Below are 24,734 nucleotides of genomic sequence, written 5' to 3' on the forward strand. Positions count from 1 at the left end.
AATCTGCAGCAGAAGCAAACCTCTTTGCTTCTGCTGCAGATTTCTACTGTGCTGAAAAAAGGACAAGTTCACAAACAAGTACGACATAACATTTTTCCCCAACTTCCCTGATAAGTGTCTATTTCCAGGGGTTGTGCTGTGTACAGCATAGTTTTGTCTCCACCCAAACAATAAGGAAGTGGAAGTTTTAGTCTGGCAAGTTAAAAGCACAGCAAATTAGAGAAAACAACAGCAGAGTCACTAATAAATGTAAAATAATTTGAAGTAAATAATAGATGCAATAATTGTTACTTTACTTTTAGTAGTGGATAGATAGAGGCAAAAGCTCTCACTATCTAGTTTCTGTGTCAGTATATAGTAAGTTGCTGAATATAACATTGAGCTAATATGCAGAGCAACGTTGGATATAACATGTGAAGTAAAAATGTATTGCAGCTTGATTTGGTTTCCACTTTTTCAAATAATGTGTGATATTCAAATAAATAAATAGTTACTAATGCTATTAAAGGCCACTTTTAAGACCTCATTTTGGTATTATTTAGTTCATAGTTAAGAAAAGCTTGGCTCAGTCATGCCTTTAAATGTGCTGCTGTTTTAGGCCAACAGCTTACTGGAGGACTGAATTTTATTCACATTATATTTACATTTCTTGTTTATTCTGAATGATCCTGCATATTCTTTTAAATCCTGTACTTTAAATCCCTAGCTTGTAGACACAGTTGAGGACAGATTCTGAGCTGTCTGGTGCTACTGGAGATTTTTTTGTATGAAATGTGAGTTTTACACTTGTCTGTCCTTTCCGAGATAAAAATTGGATTCAATCAACCTGACATGTGTGGTAGATCAAATTGAATATGACTGAATCTAACAGATTTTTGTTCTGAACATTTTCTTAAGCAATAACCTTCGACCTCTTGGTGTTGCATGATTAACTAAATTTAAATGAGTGAATTTATAGATAGGTTAAACTAAACTTGGCAACTGAATTTTATTTTGAATTAATTGTAATAAAACAATACATAGAGATAAACTAATTTCAAATAAGTTGGTTTGAACTAGGGTGAACCAGCTGAAACTTTAGGTTTTAAGTTGTTCACTTTTTTTTTTAAACAAAAGAAAAAGAAACACAGCTTGGCATTGTATGATTTACTGAGTCTGACTGTATGAGTAGAGTTTGAGTATTTGTTACTGAGTTTCTCTGAATAAGATTGAACTGTATAAAAATTAACTGGATCGAACTGAATTAATCTGGGTTAAAATTTCGTTTCTAAGCTGTTACTCTCTTGTAAATTGACAATAAATATAACTAAACAAAATGTCATTGAATTAAACTGGGCATTTTTAAACATACAACTTAAATTTTAGGTACCAAAAACTACACTACTCTTCTAAAGTATTACAAATACACGAAAAATAAATCCAGGACCACCTTAGACATATTGGAACGATTGGTATGCATCCTTCCATAAATAAACAACACCAGAGGTAGAAGCTCTGTTTTGTAGAAATAGCTTGAGCAAATAATAATAGTAAATTAAGTATTAACATTTTATTTCTTATTTCTGGTATAACATAACATCTAATCTCACACGGATTACACAAAATATATAACATTTTCTCATATGTTTAGACTACCTTTCCAAAAGGTTCCCCCCTACAGCAAAAACCGAAATGGTTTCTTCCACCGTGGAAGCCTCGTCTCGGTCCAGCACAGCGGTGACTGCAAATCAATGAATCCGCCTGAGATTACTAGGACACGGACCGAAGTTTGGATCATTTACCGAGGGGATTCGTTAAAATCCACACACTTGATAACAGGGACATGTATACAGCAAGTATGGACAAAAACTTATTTTCGTCTCCTTTAGCGGACTAGAGAGGACGCATTTTCTTTTTTCAACCAATATTCAACTCAAAAGTGGAGTTTGGTGCATTTTTGCTAACTAAACGTAACTAAAAGTAACTCCTTGTTCAGATTTGAGAATGATTTTTGCAAATACTGGAAACCCACTAAGGACTCCGTATCGCAAACAGGTAAGCGCACTCTGTCTGCCTTTTTAATAAGAAACTCCCGACTCCTCTAAACTGCCTCCAAGTTAAAGTCGCAAAATTAGTCTCGCAATTTGAGAGCTCTAATTAGGAGCTTTAAAGTCGTATTGGTGGACGGTGGTTAATTGTAATTGCTGCGTTGTGTTCTTGCTAATCATTTGACATGAACTACGAATAATGAAAATCCCATTTTCTCTGGCAGTAGACCAGGATACGGGACACAAACAGTCGGGGCACATAGTTACGTAAAACACCAGTTTCTAAAAGCCTCTCATCATTTAATTTGTTTGGTATTTCTTTAGAGCAAATTAACTCTTTAAAATGCATAAATAATCATACTTTGGACTAGTTGGTATAACTACGGCATACGTTTCTTTAAAATCTATTGTTTCCAGATGTTTACATTGTACAAATCATACATTACAAATCATACATTAATATTATCTCCATTGGTTATTGTCTCACACTGTGCACGACTAACAAACTCATTTTCTCCAGTTTGTTTCTTTACGATGTTTTTATTGGACGCATATACTCTGCATTGCTCAGGGTGTTTTATCCGGTGGCTGGAGCTTCATGGGCGAGGCCTGTTACTGGAAACCCTGTGTATATTTCCGGCGAGCCTATGACGGCCCTGCTGGTCTGGAGCTGGCTGATAAGATGCCATCCTCTCCCTCTCACCACCACCACCGCCATCCAAGCACTGCTGCTTCTGAGCTGTCTGGCAGCTGTATGAAAACAAAAATTCCCTTGCAGTTTCACAGGAAAAGGGGATGTTGTAATTCCCGAATCACAGGCAGGGAAAAATAAGGCTCAGGTTTCCTCGGTTCCTCCCTTTTACGACTGCTTTGGCTTGGGTATTTGTACATTTGCTATAAACTGTGTAACAGCCGTAATTGTGTAGTGTCTCTTTTAGATACTTTAGTACTGCTTGAATTCCACACATTTATTTTGGTTATTTAGTGTCTGTTGATACATCTACAGCTCGCTAAGGCTGCTTTCACAATAGGCCATATACAAAAACATACATAAGAAACGTTCAACAAGGATTTTTTTGCTTTAGTTTTTTTTTTAATGTGTAGTTAATTGCATTGTCAGGACACAATATACTCAATATCCCATGATGTTCAGCTTTATTTAGCTTTTTTATGTGCTGGATTTTATTGAATAGACTAAGAAAATATGTTGTGATTTTTACAATAATTAGCCTTATGACTATATTTAACAACTTCTGATGAAGATTTAAAGCATGCAGCATCATTGTTACTCATAACAACCAATGAGTATTTCCACAGTTGAACTGGGAACATGCATAAGACATTAGTTTGTCAGGCTTGTTTCATGCTCAAAGGCATGTGAGGCAATTGACCAGTCAGTCACAATAAAAGGTCCTCTGGGCTGTAGTCTCGACTTAGGTTGCTCAAACCCAAGTCCCCACCTCATGCATGGGATTCCATGAGCTTCCTCTCGGCTTGGGATTCCTCAGAGAATGGTGGGGGTTGTGGGGTTGGAGATAATCAGTATCAGATAGTAAGGAGGAGGACAGATCCCTAAAGGCGAAAAGTTCCGCCAGACTAGGACATCTGGATTTTGTAAACAGAAAGGACAAAGTTGTGCAATTATAGCCCTCTCATCTGAATGGAAGAAATGCCCAAAATACATTCCAGAGACTTTGAAAAAAATCTTGATGTATACAGCTGAAACCAGATATTTAGATACACAGTATATAAAGACACTCTTGTCTATGGTTCGTCATTGTCTGACATTAAATCAGACTAAACATTTCCTGTTTTAGGATGACTCAAATTATTTTGACGTGGTAAGTGCCAGAATGATGGGCAGAATTTTTCTGTTGCTTTTTTCATATGGGCAGTTTACTTACATTTTCTCAATATTTGTTAGAATTGACTTTTATACTGTATATCTCGTTACAAGCTAGGCACAAAGTTTTATTGGAATTTGCCCCATTCTTCTTCCCTACACAACTGGCAAAGAATGGGGACAGGTCTGAAGGCCACCTTGTTTTCACTACTTCTTTTCAGCTCTGCACACATATTTTCTATGGGACTGAGATCACCGTTTTATAGTTACCGTTTCAAAACACTTTCTTCCCTCTAACCTTTAGGTTGACGTCTTGAGAGGTTGCGTCAGTATTTCCATATTAGGTTCTTTCCTCATGATTCCATTTTGTGAATTGCCCCAGTGGCTCCAGCAGCAAAATATACTAAAAAATATACTAGTCACTATGGTTAAACACTTCAATTTTAGTTTCATCAAATCACAGGACATGTCTCCAAATATTAAGGTTTTACCACTGAGAGTAATTTGACATTTTGCTCTTTGAGTGATGGTTTTCTTCTTCATTCTTCTTCTTCATTTTCTTCTTTCAATTAGTACTGAACTAAACTGTGAACTAAAATGCAAATATCAGTCTTGTCAGTTTCTGCCAACATCTTCACAAATTCTTTTGTTCTCTGGGACACAGAAGCCATCTTTCTTTTTGAACAGTATGATGGTTGGAGATTCTCATGCTGTTTATACTTGTGCATAGCTGAACAAAAGAAAATCTCTCCCTGATATCTATATGCTCCTATTTGATTTTCTTTGATAATGTCACACAGCAGAGCAGTGTGTTTGGGATATTTCCTTAAAACACATTCACAGGTGTGCCTCCATTTAACTGAAGTATAAAATTGATTTCTCACAATTTTCTACCATTTTGTCAGATGATAAAAAATATTTATATCATCCTATCCGACCTAGAACAGAAAGAATTTAGTGTGATTTGTTGTCAGGCAATGAGAAAAATGGTTATGTATATTTATTATGCACTGTATATTAAAGATTGCTTTCAACAGTTGCTTTATTAACTCAAATATTCTGAGATTAAAAACTATAAAGCAGTCTAGCTCTAAAATAAAGGAGAAAAGTCAGCCATTCTCAATAAGCAACTATTTGAACCTGCATTGAGAAGTTAGTGTAACACTTTTATATGTGCTGCAGGATCCTGTGGACCTGTTCTGTGACTACAGAGGTGTGATCAGAACCGCTCTGAGCATTTCTGCTCACTGAAACATTACCTAACTTTACTCTAACCCAGGGGTCTGCAAACTTTACAATGCAAAGAACCATTTTTTTCCCTCAGTTTACCTAAATAAAATTCATTTAGCAAATTATATGTTACATTACCATCAGAAAAATGACAACTTATAATTTTGATGCATATCTAGTGTAGGAAATTTGTTGTAATAAAAACCCTCACCATTTAATTTATAGGTTTTAAAATAGAGAAAAACATAAAACTATGGCAAAAAAAAAGGGTGCATATGTTTTCTTCTAAGGCATGTTGATAATCCTGGAGAATTTTATTTTTTTTTAAAAAAAGCAAATTGTTTCCAGTTTTAAAAAATTTACACTGCTAGCACTTTAAGTGTTCTTCGGTTGTTCAAATACTTGTGGCTCCGGAGCCACAGTGATTTTTATCTTTTCCATATCTGCTACAGTAGAACAGCAACTGAGTAACGTCATATTCTCATTTTAACCTTGGTAAATCTCTCACTGTATTTATCACCTAAATGTACAGCACAGTTGCTTTTTTCATGCGGATTAAATGTCGAGCTGTTATTGTATGTTTTCACTCTTCAGCCACCTGTTGCCTCATTGTCCCATCCCATGGCTCCACCCAGCCCAAGCACCAACAGCAGCACCAACAACAGCAGCAGTAGTTCAGGAGGCTGGGAACATCTCAGCAAAACAAACCTCTACATCCGAGGCTTGTCCCCTTCAACCACAGACCATGACCTGGTCAAGCTCTGTCAGCCGTGAGTACTACACTTCCTCTCTCTGTTAGCTCTCATTGATTAGTTATTGATTTTCTTTTTCTTCCTAAGCCAGCTTCAATTTGCAGTGGTTGTCACTTATTGACATAAATTGGTAGAAATAGAAGAAAGTGAAAAGGTTAAATGGTAGATGTATTAGCTTTTCTGTGAGGATTGTGAAGTGCACAGATGTTAAAATGTATTGTAGAGCACTATAGTAAGAACACCAACTAACATTTATAATAAATTGTAGCCTTTTCCACAGAAAGCTTTTTAAATATGTCCCAGGTTCTATTGTTGAGATGTGTTGAAGCTGATGGGTCTCTATATGCTTAAAACAAAAGTAACTTCAATTGGAGTCGGTGTGTTCAGTCAACCTTCCCTTACCAAATGATACTATTATAACTGAGCTAATTCTGCAATGTTGGATTAGTCTATCTAAGTTCATAAAGGTATTTCAAAATAAACTTAGACCACAGTGTCGTCATTTTCACAGAAACCGTTTTAAAATCTGCCATTGTCAAAACGTCATGCAACTGATGCTGTTAAAAAGAAAAACAGATAAAGTTGGGTGGAAGTGAACAAAAGCTGACAGAAATTAGAATGAGTAATTATTGAATGAGTAAAATCAGAGATGACTGTGGTGGCCTGCAAATATTTTTGAAATAAAAGGATGTTGAGACTCCTTTTATTTATTTATTTTGAAATAAAAGGAAGTGGAGCATCAGTGCACGTGTGTGCACTGATGCTCCACTCAATCACCTCTGTTTGGTGTTTGGCAATTACCAAAGACGAAAAGTGGTACCTAAAGAGGAGGTCTTTTCAATAGCAAAATTTCAATCAATGTCGGAAGAAATTACAAAAGTTGAGGTTGGATAGAACTTAAACAATGAGCGATAACCGCAGATAAGTCAGTGTTGCGATTCTCTGCAAAACAGGTTTACGGTGATCTTGTCTGATTTGTACTTGGGAACTAATGTAGAGAAAAAGGACACATTAGAAAGTGTGTTTTTTAAGGCTAATAAGCCCCTGTTTACATTTAAAAAGGGGAATAGATGGCATTAGATTTAACTTAAATTTGAATTTGACAGGAAACAGGAAACAAAGGAGATATGTCAGTGCTGAGCCGATCTGCAAATCTGCTCAATGTAGGAGAGAAGTTTCAAAGTGAACATCAATTTCAGTTCAGGGGTATTATTGCATGTAAGCAAAAAAATATTAGACTTTTTAAAGCGTTTCTACTTAGATTCTTTTAAGATTATCTTATTGTAGATAGTAAATCTGAAGCGATGTCAAAACAATGTTATGTACCCTACACATAAATGTACTGCAATATTCTGTTTAGGGCACTGCAATGGCAAACATACAGCCATTATACGTTAGGAGATTGTAGTTCACAAGACAGAAAGGTCAGCAGTTCATGCTCTTTCACCTGGTTTGGATCCACTATGATTATTAGCTAAAGTGTCCTTCTGACTGATTGCAGAGTGCATTGTGTCTCCTATCAGCAGCAACTGCAGCTGTTTTAAGACAAAAGGCAGACTTTCTCTTTAGATTACCCTAATCTTTTTTGACATTTTAATCTACAACCTAAAATATGTTATCTTTTGAGATTAAAGTCTTTGACGTACCTTGTGAGCTCTGAAAAGCTGTTGTACAAAGCATGTTCTATGAGTATCACTTACATTATAAAGCTTACTAAAAGAAATGCTAATCAGTAGCTGCATCATGCATAAAATATCCTTAAAATGACATTGGTGCTCCTTTAGATGGTATCATCAATACCCTCCTTTGTTCTGCATGCAGCCAATAACAGTTTTGAAACTGTGGCATAAAATAGTCTTTGATCACCCCAAAGTGCAGGGGCTTTACCAGGATGATACCAAAGTAAGCCGGCTCCGACTGACAGAGGTTTTGTTTGAAGAAGCTAGATAAGATCGGTGTAGTTTGGCATGAGAAAAAAAGGGACAAGTTGAGATTAGTGTTTTGCACACATGCTGGGGTTTTCAGCACCACATGGAAACCACTTCCTGTTTCTCATATTTTTGCAGTGATGTCATGGATTGTTGCTCAATCCTCCCTCTGTGTGAGTTTTATATAACTGTCTGCTTCTGGTGTATGGGCCTGCTAACTAAAGGCCTCATTTCTATTCCTCCTTTTTTAGGTACGGTAAAATAGTATCAACCAAAGCCATCCTGGACAAAACTACAAACAAGTGCAAAGGTGTGTGAAGTTTTAATTGTTCCTTTTTTTCTTCTCAAAGAAAATATAAATTGACTTTCTTTGAAGTCCCCAACATTATAGATACCCAATGTGAGGAATTTACCAGAGCATCAGGGCTGTGGTTTTAGGTGATGTGGCCGGTTCAGGAAACAGACTACCAAGCTGTTAATGCTGCCTACCAGCTCAAGTTATTTTCGAACACAGCTCTGGTGTGTGTGGATTACGGTTGTTGCCTGCTTCCTGGGAAGAATTGACCACATTTTCTTCTTCCTGCTGAGTGGCATGGTTGGTCTTTGTCCAGTTCTGGTAGATTACTACGCAAACTAAAAATTACATAGTGATTGCTCTGTCAGTCTTCCTTGGGATTATATAGGCAATCAGCACCCAATGGCTTTTAGCAGAAATTCACATTATTAGACTTTTTTATACACATTAGAAATATCTTAGTAAATTAGTGTGGCTTTTAATTTACCTAAATTCCCCACTATGGTAATAGCTTTCAGATGTTTTGTATTAACCAAAACAAAACATTTGAGTAAAGCGCTTTGAAATAGTCTGACCTCTGTCTAAGCTGGGAGTGCATTTCTCACAATTGATTTTTATTAAGGTTAAATATAACAAATGCAGAGGAAGACAAAGCGTGTAGGTGCACCCTGTTTGTACCCCACAGGACAAAGAGCTGACCTGAGCCAGCAGTATCTGCATCCTCAGCTGTTTTTTTCTTTCAACCAAATGAACACAACAGGGTCACACACACTCACACACAGCTAGGGTGTAAGGGGGCGTGTGTGTGTGTTTATAAATATACATAAGTATATAGCGAGAGAGACAGAGAATAAAATATTTGGTCATTCTTCTATCCGTAATAGCTCAACCACAGTCAAACTGGATGAAAGGTGTCTGGGAACGGAAATTTTCAGATCTTGCTTCAGAATCTCAGTTGAGTTGTGATTTGTGCTTTCACTGGGGAATTCTAAGTCATGAATATGCCTTTCCATTGGGGCTCCACCTGAATGTATATAAGCCCGTTGTCCTGCTGGAAGGTGAACTTCCATCCCCACTCTCAAATCTTTTGCAGCCACTATTCATCCAGTTTTTAGCTCCATCAAATATCACATCAACTTTGAACAGCTCGTTTGTCTATGAAAAGCGTCCCCTCTGCATGATGCTGTCACTACCTTGTTTCACTGTGAGATCAGTGTGTTCAAAGTGTTAATTTTCCACCATGCATAGCACATTGCATAAAATGTATTGCTTCTTAAAAGCTATCTATTTACAAGTGATACTAATACTTCTGAAAGCAGTTGGTTACACTGGCTTTTATATGAATATATCTGAGGGAAAAGAGCTAAATATCCTGCAGAATACACCTTCTATATCTTTTTTTTATATAAAAAAGTAGGAAAATTGTGTATACTTCCAATTCACATTCACATCCTACTTTGTTTTAACCTTTTACATAGAATTGCAATAAAATACATTGATGTTTGTGTCATGACAAAATTTTAAATATTTGGGAACATTTTGCAGGACATTTGCAATAAAAAAATGGAAATTTAACACCACCCTAACTGCTGATCCCCTCAGGATACGGTTTTGTGGACTTTGACAGTCCTGCTGCAGCCCAGAAGGCCGTGGCTGCCCTAAAGACTTCTGGTGTCCAGGCTCAGATGGCCAAGGTAAGAGCTTTTGGCAGACTAATCTGGGTATCTGACATAGACACAGTAATGCTGCTGTCCTCCACACGATCAGGGACTCTCTGTGGGGAAAAACAGCAGCACATGATTTCTCAACTGTATGCTCTGTATGTCCTGTGCTCAAACGGTTTGTCTTTAAACTTGTCATCATGGTGTCAGAGCTGAACCATGAAGGGAAATGATGTACTGTGTTATTTGTGCATGTGTTGCATGACTTAGCAGCTGTATTTAATTTGCTGAGGGCTATCTTTATTAAGACATGGACAGTTATCCCTTTGAAAACCCAAATAAGTTCCACATTTATTGCAGCTGACATGTTTCAGCATAGATTTTGAGAGTTAGTCTGATACACTGGAAGCAAAGGAATTAAGACGGTCGAAAACTCTTGAACTGTGTTGTCACTCTTCTCTGTGTATCTAAATATGTTCTAGTTGTGGAGTTGTTCTAGCCTGAATGTGAGGAGGATTTCAGACAAAAAGTAAAAATATGACAAAAATTTTAGTTTTTGTGTGTTTTTCAAAGATTTTAAATTATATTAATGACAAAGTGGGATTAAAAGGCTATAAAATCAGAACTTGCAAAGAGCTCTAACAGAACCTTTGAACTCCTGAAAGCAGAATAGGAAGTAAATATATTTGTGTTTATAGCAACAGGAACTAGTAGGGGGAAATGAGTTCCCTTCATAGCACTAACCAAAAAATAACCTCATTTCGCCCTCTGTAGATCTCTCAAGTTACATGGGACGTCATTGTTTAAATTTTAATATGAAAAATAATCTATATTAAATATATAACGTTTGAGCTTGTCCTGGATGATATTTTGATCTAACAAGTCATCCTTCAGTAGTGTTACTATTTCAGATGTAGGTAGTTAGTGTCTGTGAGTCCATCCATGTAGTGTCTACACCTAGGATAATATCTGTCGCGTTTAACAAATATCCACTGTAGTTTAGCTCTCTGTTGTAGCAGTCTAAAATATCATCCTGGATATTTCTATAGAAAATAGTTTTCTTCTCAATAATTTCCCTTGTATTTTGCACGCTCTGACCTCATTTCCAAACATGTCAGTAACACTGAATACAGCTAAGCTTTCCTTCCCACAGTAACAACTTCTATGTTGAAGAATGCTGCTGTTAGTTGGTAGCACTTAGAAAAAGATTGCGTTTCAAGCTTATGTCTTTCTGAAAGTTGGTTTCCAGGAGCAAAGGGGGAAAAAATTACCTTTCTGTTTTTGAAGATTCACCAGTTTCCCCATGGAGGTTTTATGTAGGTAAATCTAGGCTGTATTAATAGTACTGTCAATGTTAATTCCTTAATTAAGGCCAATTTGTTTCAATGTTGTCAATTTTTCACTTTCAATAAACGCACAGGGTTCTGTACTTTTTGGACCTCGCCTGCGCTGCAATGGATTATTAATCCATTTTCTGGTTCAGCTGTTTTTCTATGGGGCTAATCTACCTTTTCTTTAAGAAATTGTTTCTCCTCCTACTTGGCACCGTTTTGTCCTGTTTGAGAGCACTCAGAGCAGCTGTCGGCGCTGCTCAGTTATGGCTGAAAGGGAGAGAAACGGGAAGAACACAGGAATTATTTTACTGTTATAGATAAAAATCATTTATCATGCAATTGTTCACTACCGAAGCAACACTGAACTTGTATGAACAAATGAAAAATAATAAACACAAAAGAAACAAAGACATAAGAAACTGTCAGTCTGTTACATCTGTCCTGCTTCAAAAAGGATTCTATTGATTCCAGTTTCATTGTTGTTCTGTCCCTTAGTCTCTTTCTTTCACTAGATCAGCCTTTATCAGTTTTACTTTAATTAGAACTTTCTTAGTGATTCTAGAAAGGTCTAGTAGAATTACTAAGACAATCACTGTTCTATTTAGTTCTTGTGTCTAGTTATTCCAAGTTATTCTAGTTTTATGTTCCTTATGTCTACTCATTCTTTAATGTTAGATTTATTTCCTAGTCCCCTTTGTACTCTCCCTCGCCCCCTGTGGCACTCGCTCTCTTTTTCTCCCTCTCTCTCTCACCTCAGTCTGCCATTTGCTGTCTCCCCTCACACCTGCAGTCAGTTAGCTAATCAGCCCCTGTCCATTGTTCCAGCATTCACTCTTTCAGTATTTAAGCACTTCTGCTGTCACTCCTCACTGCTGGCTTCTGTCATATCACTGTTAATTCCTGGCTATTGTTTTTACCTGGATTTTGCTCTGACTCCCTGTGATTTTTGTTTATCTGTTTTTTTTTATTAAACATTCTTCATCCATTTGCTGCCTCTGCCTTTCTGCATTTGGGTCCAACGCAACCACAGCACACCAGTGCATAAGTTAATTAAGGATTTCTGCTTTTAATAAGCTCCTCCTAATGAATCTTCCTTGGGAAAACAAAACGTGTCATAATTATACAGGTCAGTTTTTTCTGAAAAGTCAGACCTTTCTGTTTTTATTAGGGGTTTGCATCAAACAAACGCAACATGGGAAAACAGCATGATAATAAGTATTCTTCTAGCAGCACTTTATAGGATAAGGCCCAATTCTGTCATACTCCTCAATGTCAGATATCAGTCTTTGGACTCTGTTTCTTTTTTGTAATCATTTGTAAAATCTGTTAGTTTTCCTCCATGATAGGTAAAATGAATTTATCTTGCTTGAGGATATTCTGCATAAGAGTACTTCTGGCATATTGATGCAATTATAATAAACATACAGTCCATTTGCATAAAAGAAGTATATTTGTCCACCCCCAATGATTATAAGAATATTTTAAACATAAAAACCGTTCTGTTGCGGTACACTAAGAACATTTGAAAAAAATCTACAATGAATTAGTGATTACATGGTTTAGTCAGGTGACAGCTTGAATTAATAGCTTTAGGATATTGGCGTTATATTTTTTTAATTAACCATTTGTATGTGTGTCTACAAACATATAGAGAATCACAAATGTCATGCTTTTAGTGACTAATTCTTCCTATCAAACTTGTTAGTTACTTCACATTTCTAATGTAGTTTTCTATTATGTTTCTTTTGTGATTAAAAAAAACAAAAAAACAATCCTGTCCAAATCCAAGTGTCACTGATGAATATTAATGACTTGACTTCTACACAAGGGCTCATGGCTGTGTCTCAAGTTTCTGCTGACTGAGTTAAAACACAGCAGGAAGTCAGCTGAACAAAACCTCGTGCCACAGTGGGCTGCATGTACAGATCTCCTTGCCCAGTGACATTTCTTACATAACCTTCCACCCCACTCCTCCCCCCTATCCCAATTAAAACTGGGAACAGCTTAAGATGATCAACACATGAAATACCCCAAACGGAGAAGTAAATTAAATATAAAATCTTTCAAATTTGATTCAATTCTCATTTTTTCACCTGTTGTCTGACACATCATTAATACCGGTTTTACACACTTTATTTTAGTGACTTTAATTTTCCCTCTTTTGTCATCATGCAGCAACAGGAACAGGACCCAACAAACCTATACATCTCCAACTTGCCTTTGTCTATGGACGAGCAGGAGCTGGAGAATATGTTGAAACATTTTGGCCAAGTTATATCCACGCGCATTTTGAGGGACCCCAGCGGAGTCAGCAGAGGAGTGGGCTTTGCTAGGTTGGATTCTTGTCGTCTGTCTAATATTACTGTATATGTTAAATGTAAACATAGTCTCTGCAAACATGTCAGAAAGGTTTGGTGTATATATATATATACATACACATATATATATATATATATATATATATATATATATATATATATATATATATATATATATATATCCATCCCCATTTTATCTTATACCCCAAATTAAAATCCAGAAGGTTGTATTCAGAAGTCACAGAATTTGTGTATTTGATCCCAGTAAAATCCAGCTGTTTTCTGAAAACCTGAGAAGTTTTTTAGAGAACAGTAGGGAATAAACAGCATCATGTTGACCAAGGAACACACAAGATAGGCCAGGCCAGGTGTGCTAAATTCAGATGCAAGCCACACTTTTCAGATCTTTATATGTCTAATATTTTGAAAACAATTTATTTTTCTTCACTGCACAATTTTTTCTTACCTTGTGTTGATTTGCAGCAAATATTAGCAACAAAATACATTGAAATGTGTTTTTGTATCCTGAAAAAATGACTTAAAGGTTGTAAATGCTTCAGCAGGGCACTGTATCTATCTTCATTACGGATTCTTTTTCCATCACTTGATTTGCATCTCAGAATTTCCACCTAATATATTTGACATTTTTTTAAGGTCAGAAGTTCTTTTACCAGTAAACAGGAAGAGATCAGTGCAGCAGATGCAGATCTTGAACCAGGAAAAGAGACAAGTAGGAGTCTTGCCTTCATAAAACTTTTAAGCAGAAAACAAGACCAGGAGAATTTTGTATTAATCTTAACTTACCTCAAACTATACCACTCACTGATATAAAGTCAGCTATTAAGGCAGTTAGCTGTTTTAAAGTTTAAAGTAATGTAGTAATTATCAAGAAAAAAATACTGGAAAAAAGACAGTAAAATTTTGACAAATGAGAAGGTACCTTACATGCGTGTACAGATAGAAACTCACTCTAAGAATTGTTTCAGAATGAGTGTAAGATTTAATTACTGTCTGTAATTTCTGGTTTCCACCAGTCGTACTTGTACAACCTGACATTTGAATGCCCTCGCAGACAAAGCCTACATTACAACTGCAAAAGCAAAACTCATTGGGTGTTGTTGGGTGGAATGGTGTGTACCTGGGTGTGTTCCTATAGGTGTGTTTGGATAAAATATGTAAGACTATGCGTTTCTGCCCTCCACAAGTTACGGTTTGCACTGTAGGGACAAGACCGATAAAATCTTTTATGGTGCAGCGGCACTTCCACCAAGCTGCACAGGAAGCTGGTTCAGGAAAGCACCTGAGTTGCTCTTGTTGCTGGAGTTATTTGCTGATATGGTTATGGTCTGTTTGTCTTCTTTATGTGCAGGATGGAGTCAACTGAAAAATGTGAAGCAGTCATTTCTCACTTTAATGGAAAGTTCATCAAAACACCAACAGGTGGTAAGAAGTTAATAAAGGATCATTTCACACTTGGACTGGTAGTAAATGTTATAGTTTAGATGCCATGCTGTTAAAAATGTATCTAAAAGTAAAGAAGGTTTCATCTGCCATAGTTATAGTCTGTGCCGTCTAAATGGGTGGAATGAATGTCAAGGGAACCACGTGGTTAAGTCACATGATTAATGCATCCAAAAGGAGTCAGAGAGTCTGGTGGTGAAGAGCTCATAAGCACTCAGCTTGGAGTGGCAGACCAAAGACAAGAGTGAAAGCAGCTACCACTCCCTCTCTAAGCTTTTTAATTGGATTATTAGACCGAAATAGTCTTTGCTGGCCTAGCCTCCTTCAGGAAGGGGAGGGGATTACAGCTCCACAGCTGCTAAATTAAATGTATAAGTTCCCAGGCTGCTTAATAAAACTGCAATCCCTTGCTTCATGGGTTAAAAGGCTGAATAGAAAGGACTGACACCAACATGTTGTGTTTTTAAAAACAGTTCTCTCACAATATGTCCTCTACCTCTCTCTTTCTTTAGCGGCATCTGAACCTCTGCTGTGCAAGTTTGCTGATGGAGGACAGAAAAAGAGACAAAATCATCATAAATTTGGCCAGAATGGTCGAGCCTGGGGGAGGGACATGGATTCCAGATTGGTGAGTGGGGCCCAGAAAACATAATGGGCAAAGCTAAAATGGTGAGATGTTGCGTTATGAATAATAGAAAAAATACATATTACATGAGCCAGCTTTAAGAATAAGTGTTTATTAAAACAGCTTGAAAACCTCTTAAAAAGGACAAACTTAAGAGTGTAATTGTGTAGCTTTAGTTTTGTGTTTGCCACAGTAGCCATTTACCTCCATGCAAATGCAAAGAATTTATGAGGCTCTGATAACCAAATCTTGTTCCTGGCCTCAGTATGTAACCTTTACATATCTGGTAAGTCCGATTAACCAAAGGCATGTAGTCAAACAAGTCACATTTCCGGTAATATGCGTTCAGCCCAGTCAGCAGGCGTTTGCTTTTACTGTTCTCATTCCTGCTAGACTGCCTGACTTAGGACAGTTCTTTAACATCTTTTGATCTAAGTGTTATTTTGGCCTTCTATTATTGAAGGCTAATAACTAAACCAACAGGCTCCTGACTGGTTCAGCCATCTGCACTAAAGGCCACCACTTCTCAAGTTTGAATGCTGTAAATTCACAAATGTTGACCCTTTCTTCAGAGGAACTTGGTGTTGGACTTTGATTTAAGTAATTTTCAGGTTGGGATAAATATGGAATAGAACATTTAAGTATGAATATTTTTTATTAAGAAAAGCCTTGAATTCTGAAAGGTGAATTTCTGTAGGAACCATTTTCGTTGCCACAAGCTAATGTGAATGTGCTAATCTTGGAATGTCTTTTGTCTCAGGCTGGAATGACGCTGACATATGACCCCAGCGCAGCTGCTATGCAAAATGGGTAAAGCTACTTTAAAACACACACCATGGGCGTGCCGTGGTGGCGTAGGGGTTAGCACGGCCCACATTTGGAGGCCTCAAGTCCTCGACGCGGCTGTCGCGGGTTCGATTCCCGGACCCGGCGACGTTTACCGCATGTCTTCCCCCCTCTCCTTCCCCCTTTCCTGTCAGCCTACTTCATGAAAAGGGACTCTAGAGCCCACAAAAAGACCCCCTGGAGGGGTTAAAAATAAAAAATAAAAAAAAAAAAAAATAAAACACACACCAGTACTGTTGCAATTATCACAACCGACTAATGTCCGCCTTACCATTTCAGAAAACATTTTCTCAATTCTCTGCTCACAGATTTTTTCCAGCTCCATACAGTATTTCTAGCAGGATGATAGCTCAGACATCCATGTCTCCGTTCATGTCTCCAGTTTCAACATATCAGGTTCGGGTCTTTCCCTTTCGTTAATAATACTTGCAGTTCTTGATCAACATTTTTATTACAGAAGCTATTTTGGCAACTTCAGTGTGAGTGGATCAGGTGTGAGACATTGAACAATGTGACCTCATATCCTTCCATATTGTTTGCAGTGCCATGTAATCACATCACATGTTTGTCTATTTACTTTTGTGATGTGTTGTAAGCACATCACATATTTATTTATTTATTTATTTACTGTTACGATGTGTTTACTGGGTGTGTAATTTTCCAGGTGCAAAATCCCTCCTGGATGTCCCATCAACCCTACATCATGCAGCACCCTGTAAGAGCAACACATCTCCATGCATTCTATGTGTCAGTTTTCTCTGTTCTTTACCATTCTCCCGATCACTCTCCAGAAGCATCTCCCTCTGTGGATGTAGCAGAACCGAAACATTTCTCTGTAAACAGACACGGAAGATTATGCACAAGGTGAAGCTAAAAGACTAAACCGTCTGTGCAGGAATGTGAAAACAACTTCCTTTGGAGAGTCTTGATAAATAAGTGCATTTAATGACAGATGCTTAATATTTTACAACAGATGGCTCTAAATTGAGAGAAGAGCCTTTTTCCAGGTTTGGTAATTAGCCAGCAGATGAGAAAACACTGTCTAAGGCATCAGGCCAGCCAAGATGCTCACAGATAGCTGTCAGCTGCAGGCATGGGAGAACCCAGATTCCATTTTCGTGTATTCACTCCTACAAAACTCAGATGTGACGTGCATTTAAAACAATATATGAGAGGATTTTTCATGACAGGTTAGTCATTATAGTCGAGGCTTGTCTTTTAGATATAGATTAAACTTGTCCTTTTATGGCATTTTGTGAATTTGTACACTTTCCTCTCCTATCTTCTGTTATTGCAGGGTGCAGTGATATCGCCATCTATAGACCCATCTGTGTCACTGCAGCCTACTTCAATGATGGCCCCACTCACTCAGCAGATGGGTCACCTGTCTATGGGCGGTACAGGAACGGTGAGAGATGGGTTCGAATACCTTGGGAACCCCCTTCTACTAAACATGCTTGCAGCAAATGCTTGTTTTGTGAACCCTCACTGTATTTAAAACTCTACCTTTATAAGATATTTTAGCTTAAACATGGTTTCATGATCTTCCTGTCCTTTAAATAAAGTGCATTTAGTAAACACACTAAATAAAGCGAACTGAAAGAAACTGAAAATAAACTTAGGTAAAACCTGCAGACATTTGAAGTGCCTAGAAATAGAGCCCAAAACAATTAGTTTTCTTCAAATATGAATGTATATTCTCATCAGTATTACTTTGTCTTCAATAACATTCTGCCTGTGTTTAGAGGCTGTTCCATATACAGTGGGGAGAACAAGTATTTGATACACTGTTGATTTTTCAGGTTTTCCCACTTGCAAAGCATGTAGAAGACTGTAATTTTTATCATAGCTACTCTTCAACTGTGAGTGATGGAATCTAAAACAAAAATCCAGAAAAATACAATGTATGATTTTTAAATAATTAATTTCCATTTTATTGTGTGAAATAAGTATTTGATACACCAGAAAAACGAAACTTAATATTTGGTACAGAAACCTTTGTTTGCAATTACAGAGATCAGACGTTTCCTGTAGTTCTTGACCAGGTTTGCACACACTGCAGCAGGGATTTTGGCCCACTCCTCCATACAGATCTCCTCCAGAGCCTTCAGGTTTCGGGGCTGTCGCTGGGCCACACGGACTTTAAGCTCCCTCCAAAGATTTTCTATTGGATTCAGGTCTGGAGACTGGCTAGGCCACTCCAGGACCTTAAGATGTTTCCTACGGAGCCACTCTTTAGTTGCCCTGGCTGTGTGTTTTGGGTCGTTATCATGCTGGAAGACCCAGCCACGACCCATCTTCAGTGCTCTTACTGAGGGAAGGAGGTTGTTGGCCAAAATCTCACGATACATGGCCCCATCCATCCTTCCCACAATATGGTGCAGTCGTCCTGTCCCCTTTGCAGAAAAGCATCCCCAAAGAATGATGCTTCCACCGCCATGCTTCACGGTTGGGATGGTGTTCTTGGGGTTGTACTCATCATTCTTCTTCCTCCAAACATGACGAGTGGAGTTTAAACCAAAAAGTTCTATTTTTGTCTCATCAGACCACATGACCTTCTCCCATTCCTCCTCTGGATCATTCAGATGGTCATTTGCAAACATCAGACGGGCTTTGACATGCGTTGGCTTGAGGAAGGGCACCTTGCGTGCACTGCAGGATTTTAATCCTTGACGGCGTAGAGTGTTACTGATTGTTTTCTTTGAGACTGTGGTCCCAGCTCTATTCAGGTCATTGACCAGGTCCTGCCGTGTAGTTCTGGGCTCATTCCTCACCTTCCTCAAGATCAATGATGCTCCACGAGGTGAGATCTTGCATGGCGCCCCAGACCGAGGGAGATTTTCCGTTATTTTGTATTTCTTCCATTTTCTAATAATTGCACCAACTGTTGTTGCCTTCTCACCAAGCTGCTTGCCTATTGTCCTGTAGCCCATCCCAGCCTTGTGCAGGTCTACAATTTTATCCCTGATGTCCTTACACAGCTCTCTGGTCTTGGGCATTGTGGAGATGCTGGAGTCTGATTGATTGAGTGTGTGGACAGGTGTCTTTTATACAGGTAACAAGTTCAAACAGGTGCAATTAATACAGGTAATGAGTGGAGAACAGGAGGGCTTCTTAAAGAAGAACTAACATGTCTGTGAGAGCCAACATTCTTACTGGTTGATAGATGATCAAATACTTATTTCACACAATAAAATGGAAATTAATTATTTAAAAATCATACATTGTATTTTTCTGGATTTTTGTTTTAGATACCATCACTCACAGTTGAAGAGTAGCTATGATAAAAATTACAGTCTTCTACATGCTTTGCAAGTGGGAAAACCTGAAAAATCAACAGTGTATCAAATACTTGTTCTCCCCACTGTATGTGCAGTATTATTCCCTGCCCAGGATGACATTGTTGCTGCAAAACCACAAGGAAAAAAAATAGTTATATATGGCTCTTACTTATTTTGTGCAAAGTGTGGGCACTGTAAAATACGGCAGCACACCTTGCCTGGTAAGAATAGATTAGGGGGTAAACTTGAACTGTATTCATTTTATGATGCATAAAACCTAATGTTGAACAGATTGATATTTTTAGTCCCTAGTGGTTCTGATGTACGACACAAAGTTCCTGTTTTTTACAGAATTACTTTTCTTGGGGGGTTGTCCACAAGTGGCCACATTCTGTGGTAATATCATATTTTGCATGGAAGTATATTGTGAAGAAACGTCCAGTTTCACAAATCTGGTCACGTTTTCCAGATCACAAAAATCTTAAGGCCCTACAAAATAGTTTTTGGGCTCGCTGACTGCTGTTGGTCCATTTAAACCAAGAATATATTCTGCATGTTTATCTGCTTCTTTTTTCTTGCAGTTCATGGCCGCCAACACAGCTATGCAAGGAGCATATATCCCGCAGTACGCGCACATGCAGACTGCAGCTGCCCCTGCTGAGGTGAGTTAATGCAATTTTCTTATTTAAGACAAAAAGTCAAGGCTTAGATTGATATCATGCTCTCTTCCAGGAAAATGGTGTCCAGGCTCAAGTGGACTCATCTGGCAGTCACTCCCCTTATTCCTACCATCAGACCAAGTAGTGGTCTGCTGGTGTTTGGACAACAACAAAAACTATCTATAAATCCAGTGGACGCTAAGGAACTTTAACTGTTTTTCACATGTTTCGTTAAATAAGAGGTTTTTTTTTTTTCTTGATATGATTTCAGAGTTTCTCTGAGATCAACAAATGATTCATATTCTATAAAAAAAAAAGAGTTTTATTTTCATACAAAAAAGTTTTTTTTTGTTTTTTTTTTTTTTTTTACAGCAGTTTCTCACAATATGCACGAGAATCTTGTGCCCACTTGTGCAAAGTCAAAGGTTGTAAATATGTATTTTGTTGTTGGGATTTTTTTCTTTTTCGATTTTTCCCTATTTTTCTGGCAGACATTTTGAAAATGTTTTGTGCTTGCTGTGTGAGTATTGCTAATCTGAAGTGTTCAGTGTTTTCTTCTCTTTGAAATAACTTGTCATTACATTTTCCTACATCGCTTTGACACAGCTACCAAGAGTAAAACGGAGCTGTAGATGTGGAGAGATGAACAGCACAAAACATTTTAATTATGAAAATATAATAAAGTGCTCTTCCCACTTAAGCCCAAATGGGGAAGTAGAAAAAAATGTCCAAACAAATGGCTTGAATAAACTGACTACATGTAATTATATTATTGAAATTAATATTTATTTTTTTAGCTTGAGGCCTTACATTTGTATGGATGTACCATCACATTTTCCCACTTTTTAAAAATCATTGTATTTTAGGGTAATTTAAATTAAACTTGTCAGGGTAAAAATTTGAACAGAACAAATCTACTTTGCTCATTATTATTATTTTTTTAGTTTTTTAGGTGATATTAATTGTTAATTTGGTAGTATGTTGTTTTTTTTTATTTAATTGAAAACAACTAAGGAAAACACAGACGTAGGATTGTGGGGGAAAAAACAATCAAAGCCTTATGGAAAACCACTACACATCAATTTTATCTGGGTATTAAATTAGACTTAAAAGGCCTCACTCTCTGACAGGAAACCAACTTGGCACTTTTAAGGTTAGTTTTCTTTCATCAAAGACTGTAACATTTGTCTCTTTAAGCAGGGTTTTAGGGCTTCAACAAAATAGAGTGCAGTTTGGACTCTGTGCCTTTTTTCACATTTAGTTGTCGTGTTAGAGTTTGGACCTTTATGAACATGAATTAGTGTACCAGTAAGTGCCACACAGAGCTTTCATTACAGAAATAACTAGAAAATGTTTCATTATAAGAAAAAAAAACCAGCTGCAATTAAAATAAACACAACATTGTGTTTATTTAAAACGAAATGGTTGGATTTAAAGACAAATACTAAACAGTGGATTTAAGCGAGTGTTCTGCTTAAAGTTTCCTCCTCTAAGTCTGTGATTTGAGCTGGTCACCTGCCGGACCAGTTATCTACCTCAGAGTTTGTTTTCTCCTCTGTATTCGGTCGGGTTAGCAGGTCCAGCCCGTCCTTCCAGACCAAACGCCACCCTCAGGAGCTGGCCGCAGATTTTTACTTTTTCCTCCGTTATTTTTGAATAATGCAAAGTTATAGTCAAAAAAGGGGAAAACTGCAACAACAGATAGAGTCCTAGGGTTGATTTGGGACAGTCCACCATTCTTGCTGCTCCTGGTAAAAGTGTGTAATATCTCCTTTGAATAAATTACTCCTTTTTTGCAGTGATATATCCTGACACTGATTTTTAAAAAAACATTTTAAACAACATCGCCACTGCCAGAATTATTGACTTCCCTCAGTGTGACTGAGAACTCTTAATAAGTTTGTGATGAGTGTTTCTCTCAGGCAGACTATTTTTTGCAACTTCTTTCAGCAATTCATCACAATGGGAAAGACAAACCAGTTAAAGTATGGTGAATTTCTCTTATTGTTTATAAATAACTGGAAATTATTAATAAAATGTGGCTACATTCTCACATTTACACCCAGAGGAATAATGAAGTCCAAAATCTGGAATTAGGGGAAAAAAACAAGGGTGGAGACGTTCCTACACCTTACTGTTTGGGAACTGCAGCAGAGTAACTTCTTGGGATCATCAAGAGTTCAATGCGACAATTTTTTTCAAGGCTTTTGTAGGCATCTTTATTTTGGTGTGTAATTCTCAAGGACATTAGAAATTCTTTGAGACCTACAGAAACAAAGTATTGTGGTGGTAAAAAAAAACAACTTTTGTCTTTTTTAATATAAAGGAGTATTTTCCCCTGTAATTTGCTGGTATTTAAAATAAATGTCAAGGGCCAACTATGGTTATACTTGAGATTTCTATGTAATGCCTAAGACTGAGGAGTAATACTGTCTTAGTGAGGTTTATGCTGCTAGTGGTGTCTGAATCAAGTGCCATAGTCTGGGTTAAGAGCTAAAGAGGTGCTTAAGAGAAAAAAGCTCATATTAGTAACCACCATATTGAACATTCATTAAGTTATATGAAATTGTTCTAACTTATGAAGAGTTTTGTACAGACAGATTGAGGAAATATGAGATTTTCATAGAGCTGTTTAAAGGTTGCTTTTTTTATTTGTGCCACTATTACCAAAGGTAACATGTATGAATGAATTTCTTTGTTTTTGTTTTACTAAGTTTGTTCATGGCAACAAGTTCTTTTTTCTTCCTTTAGATTGTTGCCCATTGTGTCTCCTGTTAATGTTTTTGAACTTTTTTGAATAAAAAAACAAATTTGCTTTTAATTTTGTCTGATTTTATAGCACTGATAAGCCACATTAATTTTTGCAAATGTGCATGAATCAGTTAGTACATTATACCATACATTAATTTGAGAGGAGAGGAATGTGAAAGAAATTCAAAATATAGTATATATCTCTTTATTTATTTTGCTTAAGGTACTAAGTTTGTGATCTTTTTGAGCCAAACTTAGAATGCAAAGCTCTAGTCTTAAATAATAGTTCAAAAATATATAATAATTTAAGAGTTTTTTTAAATTTAATTTAATATTTTATTAAATATGCTAAGTAAACAATAAAACTAGAAGAAACAAAGACACCTGTTACCATTTCTGTTAGTGTGGCAGCTGTCTAATGTCATCTCATCCTCAATTTTTTCCAAATAAAAAAAATGAGAGTCTTTAATCTACCTGGCACATTAAGTTATTCAGACTTTATCACACAGAGAATTACTTAGAAGATGTTCTGCAGGTGGCTAAAAATGTATCAATGGTGAGGGCCTTTTGGTATAAAAGGAATAGGATAGAATGTGCCTTTTAAATGTAGTCTTCAGATATTAATCAGAAGCTGAACTCAGTTTTGTCTTGATAAGTTAAAGAAATTCAACAAACCCATTCTTTGAGCAAAATCTAAACCAGCTTGCATGTTGAAATTGAATAAAAATGTTTATGATCCCCTTTGCTTTCAACCCAGAAGGTGAAGACCTGGTAAGTACTTTATCAACACTGTCACATTTGATTGGTGACAACATGCATGGCCTGGACGGGGTGGGATTGGGTATCAGGAGGGTACGGCATTGGTGGGTGCACGGAGGCACTAATTGCTTGGACGTACCCGACTGTGAGCAAGCCTCTCCATGGCAGATGGGTCCCCCCACAGTAGCCCGCAGAGTGTTGTGCCACCCTACGGGAAGCCACAAGCTCCAGACGAGGAGCAAAACTCACGCTCCAGCTGTCTGTGTTTGTGCCACATGCGTCTACAAGCAGTGAAGTTGAAACCCCTTTTTTTCCACTAAATAACAAGCTTCCGTGCCTCCATTATACACTCAATAGGAAGGCAGCAGACATACTTTTTAAAGCCTAAGTTACCTCTGAGGCCCTTCATTTAGCCAGCACTGTAATAGCACAATGTGATAAAGTATATAAATGGGTACAATAACGCCACATGAATAATCTGACTTTATTTTGGACAATGATTAATTCTGTAATTCAAGTCTCTGTATAGGGTATGAATATTTTTTATGAGGAGATAGACAACAGCAAGTAGCAATATTGGATATTATGCATGGCTATAAAGTGACAAAATGCAATTAAGTTCTTGACTGTTTGAACAAGGCCCCTTGTGTTTATTTTAGCATTTATTCTAACCTAATTATGCTGTGGTAGATTGTAAACAACTTTCGAGATGCAGCCTATTAAACTCCCTAATGCAAATCATTTTCAGCCTGAATTTAGAAAATACACTTTAAAGTGGTTATTTTATGTTGATCGCTGTGCCTGCAGCGCCATCTACAGATTGAACTGTGCAAAATCGCTTTGTAGCTGCAAAAATCTTATTCTGGATCATTGATTTTTTTTATAACAATAAATGACATTTTTTATCACAAATTTGCACATATATTTTACTTAATTACTTAGCCTAAATGTTAGAAATCAGAAA

At 37.2% G+C, this 24,734-nt stretch overlaps 1 protein-coding gene across 1 annotated transcript; it reads left to right on the top strand.

The window, feature by feature from the left end:
• The first annotated feature begins 1,690 nt into the window (after positions 1–1,690).
• rbms1b (RNA binding motif, single stranded interacting protein 1b) lies at positions 1,691–23,081 on the top strand. The gene is made up of 13 exons (XM_032567615.1): positions 1,691–2,034; positions 5,695–5,870; positions 8,032–8,090; positions 9,678–9,769; positions 13,246–13,403; positions 14,758–14,831; positions 15,362–15,477; positions 16,235–16,284; positions 16,629–16,716; positions 16,985–17,035; positions 17,618–17,728; positions 20,183–20,263; positions 20,334–23,081. Exons 1-13 carry the CDS (start codon positions 1,984–1,986, stop codon positions 20,403–20,405), a joined length of 1,179 nt encoding a protein of 392 aa, XP_032423506.1. The 5' UTR covers positions 1,691–1,983; the 3' UTR covers positions 20,406–23,081.
• Positions 23,082–24,734: the final 1,653 nt, after the last annotated feature.

The sequence above is a fragment of the Xiphophorus hellerii genome, chromosome 7, assembly GCF_003331165.1.
Source record: "Xiphophorus hellerii strain 12219 chromosome 7, Xiphophorus_hellerii-4.1, whole genome shotgun sequence".
NCBI classification, from domain to species: Eukaryota; Metazoa; Chordata; class Actinopteri; order Cyprinodontiformes; family Poeciliidae; genus Xiphophorus; species Xiphophorus hellerii.

What these genes read in the sequence shown, in the direction of transcription:
- rbms1b (XM_032567615.1), top strand. Translation starts at nt 1,984, where the DNA reads ATGATTTTTGCAAATACTGGAAACCCACTAAGGACTCCGTATCGCAAA. An exon ending in GGGACATGGATTCCAGATTG is followed by an intron (nt 15,478 to 16,234) that starts GTGAGTGGGGCC and finishes CTTTTGTCTCAG; the next exon opens with GCTGGAATGACGCTGACATA. An exon ending in CTATGGGCGGTACAGGAACG is followed by an intron (nt 17,729 to 20,182) that starts GTGAGAGATGGG and finishes TTTTTCTTGCAG; the next exon opens with TTCATGGCCGCCAACACAGC.